The 11,103-nt window shown below is 36.5% G+C and overlaps 1 protein-coding gene across 1 annotated transcript in view; it reads right to left on the bottom strand.

Moving 5' to 3' along the window:
* tmem163a (transmembrane protein 163a) overlaps positions 1-11,103 on the bottom strand; it is a 48,154-nt gene that overhangs the window by 3,582 nt on the left and 33,469 nt on the right. Inside the window, exons 3-7 of the mRNA XM_055052942.1 lie at positions 6,164-6,207; positions 5,165-5,256; positions 4,169-4,265; positions 897-1,008; positions 4-145 (exon numbers count right to left, since the gene is read on the bottom strand). Of these exons, the coding sequence (XP_054908917.1) occupies positions 4-145; positions 897-1,008; positions 4,169-4,265; positions 5,165-5,256; positions 6,164-6,207 (487 nt within the window). The remainder of the gene's footprint in view (positions 1-3; positions 146-896; positions 1,009-4,168; positions 4,266-5,164; positions 5,257-6,163; positions 6,208-11,103) is intronic.

The following is an 11,103-nucleotide window of genomic DNA, read 5'->3' as shown; positions in this document are numbered from 1 at the left end:
TACTTGACTCCATAGGCCAGAATGATTAGTCCGATTAAAACCCCAATGGTGCCATCCAAAAACCAGACATCGGGATGCTGCTTGAAGACTTCAGCACTGATGAGAATTGAGAATCCCATGATTGCTCCAACCATCGAGTTAAACCCTAAAAAACACAAGATTAGCATATAAAGGTTGCCTCGGTTTATAAACTTGTTTCTCTAAAATGTCTTTGAATATTCCTGAAAGAAAACCATCTAAGAATTGAATGTGATACAAATTTTAAACCTGTTATTTGCATCATTCCTCTCAGTAAGACTTACCTGAGTGATTTTTTTTTTTAGAATAACCAAATGGGATAATTATTAATAATTGTATGTAATAAATAGCCCTTCCTTTATTACATACAATTTGGCATTTAGTACTCATCTTCATAAGAATCTGTGAAATAACTAACATTCCAAAATTTAGGAATAGAAATTGTGACTTTTATCTGAATTTAAAGAAAACCTATCATTTTTATAAACAAAAAGATCATATCTGTGGTACAGGAACATTATTTGTACCTTTTTTCTTTTCTAAATATAATTACATGTGCCCTAGTGTGGAAGCTAGCTCAGTGGGTTATTGTCTTGCCTGCAGTAAGTGTATAGTCTGGTGGGAAATAAATCCATGCTCAAAGAACAGCAACCTCAGGCTTATTGGATTGATGCCCTGCAAGTTAGAGAGTCAGACCTGGGGACAGTGTGTTGCACTTTTCTTCAGCTCTGCATGTCTCTCTCTTTCACAAGATGCACATTTTATTCTTTTTATCATTTATGTTTTGGTTTTCCATGTATTCTCTAACATTGCGTCCCACCGAAGCCATTTATCAGGCAAGCTATTTATTTAATTATGTGAGAGTGCAGACGTCCTACCATCAGTAATAAGTGCCCGACTTGTCAGCTTTTTTCCCAGCATGAACTTGGCCACAGTCAGCACAGCACAACTGAGACCACTCACTATGGAGACGCTGTAGAGGAAGTCATCCTGGGGTCAGACACAGAAACAGAGAAAACGCTCATGAAACTGGCTGTTTCTATGGTTATGTACAATACCTGTACTACTTAGCACAGAGTCAAGAGGGAACCAAACTAATTGAAAATGGAAGGTTGAATTGTTAGCTTTTGTTAGCTCAAGCATTTTAAACCCAGTGCTCCTCTTTAATTGGTGCATCAGCTCAAGGTCGTAAGGATGATGCTTTGAAATGATTCAAGCTCTTTTTTTCTCTCTCACTATCAGTCTCAAAAGACTTCAGCAGAAACCCAAACTTGACCCCTGCTTCAGGAGAGACAGAAATACGAAGGAGGTGAGAAAAAAATCAGAGAATATCTGGCAGTGAAACACAAAGACTGTCTTCACTAGGCTCTGATTTTCGCTCTCATTGTTTCCAATATTCCATCACAACAATGCTCCTCTTCATGGATTAACAACCACCATTAGAAGAGTTGGGCTGAGAAGTAGTTTGACTCTGACTCTCAAGCAGGTGATGTCATTTCCTGGGCGTGCTTCATAAGGAGAAGATACCAAAACCAATTTAAATCCCTTGTGACCCGGGGAAGCTGCAGGATCCCCCCAAACATGCAGGACTGCTATCAATATCTAAGTTCCTCTTGACAGTCTTTAAGAATTCAATTTGGAAATCTCAATTATTAAAAGCTCTCTTTCTGCAAAAATTATACTTGTGTATCAGTATGAGATACTTGCACGTTATAATAGTTTCAAAGCTGAGCTGTTCCTTTTTTCTTGACACAGAGGGGCTCTTGGTTGTGTTTTAATCAGGTACAAGAGATGGACAAACAGTCAGAGCTGCACAAGAGGATGTGATCCGAATGGGGATTTCTACCTTTTCTTCACCCTCTGACCAAAGTAGAAACATTTTGCACTAATCCCACTTTGTGGCTTTCCTCCTCAGGCTGTACAGCTTCCATGTGAGAGGAGGTTTATTTTAGACACCATAATGTGCAAAGTCTAATGTTCTCTTTCATTATTTGTTTTTTATTTTCACATTAAAATAAAAGCACATCTGGTGAGGTAAATCACCTAGGACTTCCTTTTTTTTGAAGACATCAGAAAATTTCTGTACCCCCCCAAAAAAAAACAGAAGCAGAAAACTGATAATAAACAAAGTTGTAGAATGCAGATGAGGTCGGCTCATGGGAAAAAGATACCATGCTTTAGATGAGAACAATGAAAAAGAAACGCTGCATCATTTAATCCTCCAAACTACTACATCTACATATTCAACCAAAGCATAAATCCTGTGACAGAGATTTTGAATACACCAACATCTGCTTTAGTTTATGTATGCTAGAAAGCAGAATGTTTATAACCAAAGAAAGATTTCAAGGCCTGACAGAAGGTGACGAAATAAGTGAGGTGGCGGATGTAAGAGGCAGAGTGTCAAAGAGAAAGATAGTGGTAATATGCTTTTGATTGTGTTAGCAAGATCCCACTGAGCTCTAACACACAGTCTCTATTAACATAATGGCATGAAAGCAATAAACACAATCAGGAGAGAAGCTGCTGACCTTAACCAGCTTCCCTTCCCTTTCTCTTAACTATGGGAGATCTTTAATTGTTTCTAACAACATTTTTCTTTTTCTTTAAATGTCACAACCTCCCAAATGTCAACTAGTCTATTAGTTTGAGGCAATTTACAGTCGACAGAAAAATCAGTTTGACTCGGTCGATTAAAGTTAGACAAAGATGTCTGAAGTGGGAAATTGTTTCCAAAGAAGTTCAGGTAAGTAAAGCAATATTATTGTGTGTTATACATTAAGAAATAACATTAAACACACACTGTCTGCATCCTGCACACCTGGTTTAAATGTTATCTGCAAATGTAATTATTTTTTTTTTATTTCAGAAATATCCTGATCTGACCCAAAGCATTGATTTGGGGTCCCAATCAGGATGTAGGTCCAAACTAAACTAAAGTGTCAGTACAACAATGACACGGATGTTACATGAAGTGATCTTTGTTTTGTTGACTTAATAAATCCAGGTTTTCTCAAATATGGGACAATGATTTTCACTCTTTGAAAAAAAATCAACTGTGATGGCAATTTTGTGGTTTTGGCTTCTCTTTCTCATTCTCTTGTTTTCTATCTATCTCTGTCTGTTCTTGAGATTAAAACATTGTGAAAAATCAGCTTTAAACAGACTAATTTATCACAGTGCAGCTAAGAAAAGATACAACACTGTTATTATTCAAAGTCTCAGCAGTTTCACAGAAAAAGAAGTGATGTTATAAGAAAGTGAGAAGGAGCCCTTGTTAAAAGCAAAAGTGAACAGTAATAAAATAAAGACAGTCTTTTTTTTAAAGAAACATTTTGAGAACACGCCTAATGCAGGATCTATGTCACTCTCTGTCTTTACCTTTCTATTTCAGTGAAGGAAACCCTGATGTGAACATCTTTGATCATAGTAGTCAAGCTATTTCCTGAAGAACCCACTTTCATTTTCCTGAAGCTTTTATTTCTGTGGTTTCAAAGAAACCTAGAAAGTCACTGACTGGTAGAGTATTCATTACTCATCTTCACTCTGTGATCTATTTTAGGTTTATTGCAACCTCTTTTTTGCACCTTTACATTACTGCACCTGCCAAACCGCAGTGGCACCTTTGCAGGGAAACATGCATACAGACCATGAATCCAAACCAATTTTTTTTCATTGGCTGTTGGACACTTATAACACATTTTTATTTGCAAATATTAATGTTTTTCCTCTATTGTTTCTGCAGAAAGCATGTCAGTCTCGCTGCATCCAGAGCCAACCCAAGGAAGCAAACTAAGTTGCTGCTCAGCGGATTCCCATTAATGCTTTAATTTTGACACAGACCAGATCTAAAACCGTTATGTTTTTTTGAGAATGAAAATACTGTTTCTTGTTAACTCAGAATGAATAAAATATGTGAAATTGTTCAAATTTTTTATTAATTGTTTAAGGGAATTGGTAATTTCACTGCATTTATTATCATTTGGATCAAAAGGTTCTCACAGTATTTTGCATCTACTATTCATGGAGCATGACTCACATATTAAAGTGCTCTTTATCCCACTCATGTATAATGTTTTAAAGGTTTTGACAAATTTATAAACCTAGATTTCATGTTTAAATACCCTGTTACATGTGTGTGCAGCCTTACCACTTCTGGAGGCATCCTGGTGGCCAGATCATGGATGGCTTTTCCCAGGATACACAGTGAGGAGAGAATAAACACAATCCCCAGGATCACACACGCTCTGCAGACCCCAGAACAGGAAAAGAAATGTGCTTTGAGTTAGCCTCAGACCATGACAATATTTAACAAGATCTACAGAGAATGACAAGAAAGAATGGTGGAAATTCAGACCCAACATGTTAAAACCGAGAACCTTTAGTAATTAGGAAGCTTTGCAAAAGTGTTGTTTTTTTGTTTTTCTTGCAAAACTTTAGCACAGCCTGACTGATGTTGCTGCAAAAGCTTGTCTGCTGGTCCAAATTTACAATATGTGTCTCATCTATCTTACTGCAGGACAGACCCACAGCTACTTGGCAGACACAGTGTCGTGGTGAGTCCCATATTTCTTATTTTTCATTTCGACTCAAAAATCAAACTATTCCAATTCTTCAGTAAGAAAACTTTTTTAAGGGAAGCTTATTTTGACTGTTGCACAACACAACTTTAGACCTTCATTTTACCACCTCTTCTTTTTGGGGATCACATCACCCCAAAAACTGTTTTTCTACATCGCAGCTTCTCAGAGATGGAGTTAAAACGTATTTGTTTAAAATGAAGTCTCTGCCGCTCAGTTTCTGTTTGTTTGCGTGTAGCGGTGTAGGTTAATGAATTTTATAGTGGCATGTCTCATTATCAGCGACACCTCTGAGGTCTGGTGATTATTTTTAGACAAGTGAGCCTCGGTGCAACCTGACAGCTACTTAATAAAGTCCACTGAACTCCAGTAAGCGTTGATAAGGAATGACATACAGTAAATTTCTGTTGTTCAACTAATCACAAATACCTAGTGTTTAAATTACTTGAATGCACCCAACATCCTATCCTATTATGTCGGATTTATTCATAAGAAATTAACACTTTCTGGTTTTGACATATATATGTACATATATATGTCTTTTTTTGAGACTTGTTTATACTCACATGTACTCTCTGTGTGCAGAGTGAACAGCTGCTGCGTTGCTGTAGCGCCAAAGAACGATGGCTGATGACATGACATCCAGTGTGGCATCAAACTACAGCCGGTTAGAGAACCAAAAAAAGGAAAAAGAAATGTTGAGAATTTTAAAATACTCATTGTGACCATAGATATTCAACAATAACTTGTCAATTTGAAAACTATGCATTTAAAAGTACTCTTATTATATTTTTTTACATTTTAAATGTTTTCCTAGTTAGTGCACCTCCAGCCGCCCCCTGAAGGTATGCTTCCCTGATCACTTAGCCATACCACCCGTATTGAAAGGGTGAAACCATTAATGACAGGATGTTTTCTTGGTTTTTATTAAATGGTATATTTTAAATGATCCAATCTGCACTAATAAGAACATAAATTGTTTTTTTTTTCTGTGAAGAATTCAATATAAACTGATAAGCATCAAAACAGGAACTACAGAAAATCTTAAAGCGAAATAATAAAATGTTCGATGATCCATATGATTTAATGGTTGAAAATATGATCAAAACAGTGCGACTTTAAGTATTATGGTTGGCAAAAGCAACATAAGATAATTAAAACCTTCTGAGATAAAATAGCTAGCACTGGAGTTCAAATGACCTAATCATGCTATTCTAATCGTATTTCCCAAACGCCCAAGGTGTGAATTTATTAATTTTCAATTTCTTGTTATTAAGTTTCATATTCTCCTACAAGCAACAATCTTAATCATTTCATCTTGTAATTATGAACTCTTGCATAACATTATCCTCTGGTAAAAACCCGATGACCTCTTTCACAAACTCAAAATGCATTTTGATATTCCATCCTAGCTCCTTGGAGAGTCCATCCTCTCTCCTTTGTTACCGTGGCAACAAGGGGACCAATAACACTTTGGTTCTGGGATTCATTAATAAATTACCAAGGTCCCCAGCAATGACTAATTGATCAATGTTTAGGGAGGAAAGCAGGAAGCTGGGACTCACGGCAAATCCAAAGGCTGATGCGCTGTGTCTCATGAAGGAAACAGCTGTAAAGGCAGAAAACAACAACATTAGTGACTTTTCTCCTCCAAATGAAAACAACTGAGTTCATTTTGATCCTTTCCCTGTTTTCTGTAAAGAATGCCCTCATAGGTACACAGTTCATCATGTACAGCAATGCTGGGAAATAGCCTGGTGAGTTAAAGATGTTATGAAATAAATAAAACAAAAACCATAATGTAAAAATAAATTCAAATTGTCGTGAGATTTCTTTTTTACCATGGTTTTTCATTTGAATAAAGCACCATACCATAAAAAATGAAAAACATACATACATATTCAATAAATAAGAATATTAATGAATAGCCAGTTTATATCAGAAACTTTAGCATTTAGTTAAATACATTTCACACAGACACTGATTGATGTTTGAAAGACTTTATTTGTGTTAACTATGATGATACATATACGTAAAATACAAATATTACATTAGACTATAAAAAAAGATTTAATAGAGAAATGAAAAGTACACTTAAAACCTGCTTAAAGGTTATTTCCAAAAGTTGTTTTTCACCTCATCCAAAATTATAAAATAATTTTATTAAAGACGAGTTTTGCTCATAAAGAATGGTGAAGGAGGGAATTATGATCTTGGCTTATTTTTCTTCCACCTAATTTAGGTTTTTAAAGCAGCGCAGAGAACAAATTGGGCACTTTGTGGGGACTGCAGTGGGAGTACAGAGTGCTTTGGTTGCTTTTAATGGTTTTTCTCTCTGTATACCCAGAGCAACAGCTGTGTCTTCATTCTTGGCTCAAAATTGAGATTTTACAATTGATTGCTTTACAATTTAGAGGAGAAAATAGACACTCAAGCAGGTAAAACATGAAATGCGCTCATATTTTTAAACAACTTTGCAATTTAGAATGAAGTACATAATAACAAAAGAAAAATCTTAGTATTTTATCAAACCTTACTATATCTAAATACATTGGACAAGATAATTTATTACTCTGAATTTTATTACATTATGCTTACCAAATGTTTGTCTTTTGCTAAAATAGTCTGCTTAGAGATTTTCTGACCTTTCCTGATGGTTAAGGAAAGCTTTGTCTGGCTGTCTCAGTGACACAGAAAGGTCAGCATGACATCAGCTGTGTGAAATGACTCGATCCATTTAATAATGCCGAGCAATGAACACCATATGGGCCAAACTATCAAATGTCAGATGTTTATCTACAAACAGAAATTTACTAAATGCAAATTAATTACCTGTGCAAGTTAATTAGCAGAGATAGACCCTTTATGATTAGTTTTTACCAGTAGTAATATCAATGAGGCTGATGTCTTCTGCATTCATTGCAGTACAGTTGTTGTGTAAAGCACCTGTATTGTTTTGCTGCGCTCCTTTTTCTTGTGTGCTTAGCTCCCTCCTGTCTGCGCTCGCAGGTCAGAGTCTCTTGGGACACCAACCCGCCATTAAATTTCCATGGCAACAGGAGATTTGAGGCCAAGATGGGACTTAGTTTTAGCTTGAGCAGCAAGCAAAAGGATTTAATCTTTCTTTTCTCTCGCAGTCATTCCCCTGACCTCTGTCTTTGCAACCTCACAGATGTCGCTTCCATACTTCCTGCTTTGCTGTCATGAACGTATCAGTCATACAAGGAGGAGACACAGGATTTCCTGCAATACGCTGTTTCTATGTCGCTCTTTTCTCCTGAGATAATCACCTTGGATCTCTATCGTTGTCTTAGTCACACATTCACTTCTAAATGTGTTCTCTCTTACTGCCTTTTCTTTGGGCCTCTAACAGGCTCCCGCCTACTTGAAGAGCGCAGAAACAAGGCCAAGTCACTGTGGATGCTTCTGCGCCAACTTCTCTGTTATGTTTAGACAAGGTACTGGCTCTTTGCCTTCTGTTAGAAGTCTAGGTTGTCTGTGTCTGTGTTTGTTGGCTTTGGAAAATGGCACCAAAAAAGAACATTTGTCTCAAAATGGTCAGGTGTGAAACCTAGACTAAAAATGACCAAAACATAGAACCCAGTATCTAAAGGTAAAGACAAATTCAAAGAGGCAGAAGAAAAGAAGAAGGGTAAACTACATCTGATCTAAGGGATAAAAATGTCTTATTATAATAATTGAAGGTTGATAACAATGAAAGTGATGATAAGAACTATTTATTACGCCGTTTTTAGGAAAGTGTATGGTAGACACAGCAATCATAGCCCTGCTGTTGAGAATCATACAAATGTGAATGCAAATGTACAGAAAGAGTTCTTTGAAACTCAGTTTTCACACCAAAAGCTGAGTTTGAATGTGGACGCAAAAAGACAGTTTCCACAAGTGCAGTATGCTCGTGAAGATCCTTGTGAGGATCCTCAACAGAAATCAAACACCATCTTCATTGTTTCTCCCAGCCTGGTCTTTCATCAGAGAGGGCAGCCATTGATGACTGACTGGGGATGCAAGTAAGCATAAAAGTACTCATTCAGGGAGAAACAACATACAGATTTTTATTTTTGTGGAACCCCAAAGGTTGTGCCCCCCTGGGCAGTGTGCCACATCTCCCTTATTATTCCCTTAAACAGGAAAAATCCTTTCTCACGGTCATCCCCACTTGAGATTTCTGAATCAACAGAAACTTCCCTCTTTTTGATCTTACTTAAACCTCCTGAAAGGCTAATTCAGTTGTCATTACTTGGATTCAACTATATCTCCAGTTACTGATGTGTAATGGAGGGACCAGCAGGATAATTGGATTATGAATCTACAAGAGTTCACATGTGCATTCCCAGTTAGTTTTCAATTTATAGTTGCAGCCTCAGAAACATTCTGAACATTTTAAACCTCATTTTATGGCTTGATTTAAATACAAATACCTATATTAATCATGTAAAGGTGCTGTCTGAAAGGAGCTGCCCTTTCAGTCTTCATTCCTTTTTTCTTTGGCGAGTTGTGAAGTATTAAGGAAATTCATATCACCTCATGGCATTTTCTTGGCTCTGAGGGGGATTTTCTCACGATAAGTTGATAATCCATTGAATTACAAGGTAATGCAGTCTCAGTGTTACTAAGGACTTTATGGGTTGTCATTAGTCATTGAGATTTGTGTCATGAAGTTAAATGCTTTATGATACAAAGGCTATTCAGGAGGAAAAAAGGAAACAAATCCTTGTGAAAATATGACTGGCAAATACTTATATACTGAAAGCAAATCACATACTGAAAGCAATAACTATCACAAATATTTAATGCGATTCATTAGAAAATATATACTGTGAAAGCCAATTTACATCATGAGATTTCTTTTGCTTATTGTTTGCATGCAATTATCAAGCCTTACATGAATAATTTGCGAAAACAACTTTCCAAACTGAAATCACCCTTTTACGTAAAAATTATGTAAAAATTTATAGCTAGACTTAAACACTTTGGGAAAATGTGTTATGGTAAAATCATGAAACATTAAATTAAATTTAGGCACCAAAACAACACTGGCATCACAAGAAGAATGGAAGAGATGTTTTTTGTCAATGAAGCTATGAGCAAATCCAAAAACAATGTCATTTCTGTCACTTAAGGAGCTTGTTGCGTGATTATATTTCAAAACAGAACCGCATAAAGTGCATTTTGCATCTCAAACCGGATTTTGCTTGAATTGTTTATCTTTCCCGTTCTGGTATCAGCTAACTTTGCTTAAGGATGACCAGTGGTGCTCTCTTCTGGATGGAGGCCAAACTACAACACTTAAAGAAGATCTAATAGGGCGTTATTAGTTAATAGATTGGAACTAATTTCAGTCTAATCAGTCATTAATAGAGAATCATAAGTTGATCCCTATTTGTGTGAATTCACAGTGAATTTAAATTTGCATCCAAATTAATAGAAGAATGACAACTGAAGTTAAAATAAAAAGTACTTTAATAAAGTAAAATGCTGTCTAAAGATGACTGTTGCACCTTTTTTTATTTTTTTCAATAGATTTGCATTCTCACTGTTTTTCAGTTACACATAATATGTGAAATTATTCATGGAAATCTCTTACAAATAATATATTATGTACGCCACTCCCTGTATACATTTTAAAATTTAAATCTGGGCCTTTTCTATCTTTAGATGTAAATACTTTCAGTTCAAGAAGAAAATATACGCCGCCTGACTTGAATATCATTTGCCAAGCAACTCTGTGTCTGCATCTTAAAACCATGCAGTTGTACAAACACAGTGGTAGATTGCTTTTGTTTATGAGGCTGTCAATCCAAAAAGACTGGATTCACTCAGAGAGGCTCCGAATGTAAAAATAGTCAGTATCACCCTCCCTGCAGTTATTCATCTTCCAGTTTCTGCTCCCGAGCTCATTTCGATGTGCCAGCCGTCTGTGTGGTTACCAGCTGCCAGCAAATCGATGCCTCTCTGGAGGCGAGCGGACATGCTTCCGTGTTCCGTCCTTTGGGTTGGTAGTTAATCAGGAGGGCAAGCATGCATGGACAGACACTAACAAGACTGGAGAAATAAGGAGCAAAAGCAAAGGAAGAGCCATTTGAAAGGGAAACAAAGGAAATTTAAAGACCCTGAAGAAAAAGACAAACAAGAGGGAGCAGCAGAGAAGAAACAGGAGCTAAATGGGAAAACGACAAAATAAGCTCCATTTGTTTCACAGGTATTGAAATGTGGGGAAAATCCATAATTATTTTGCTTTCTATCAAAATAAGGAATTATATTCTCACAGTTTGATACACAGTGTTTTCCATGTTTAAGAAAGGACAAAAAAGCAAAAACTATGCTTAAGACGACAACTTGGCAAAACTCCCTTTCGACTTTTTCCTACATTTTAAACTTCAGCAGTACAAAGTCTGTCCCAATGTAAATAATCCATGTTCATAAGTATATAGCAGGCAACCGGTATTTGCAGGAGTAAGGGGCCAAAACAACCCACAAGCACCTG

Source organism: Poeciliopsis prolifica, unplaced genomic scaffold, assembly GCF_027474105.1.
Source record: "Poeciliopsis prolifica strain line A6 unplaced genomic scaffold, Auburn_PproV2 SCAFFOLD036, whole genome shotgun sequence".
Taxonomy (NCBI): Eukaryota; Metazoa; Chordata; class Actinopteri; order Cyprinodontiformes; family Poeciliidae; genus Poeciliopsis; species Poeciliopsis prolifica.
This window is presented reverse-complemented; position numbering and strand designations above follow the sequence as displayed.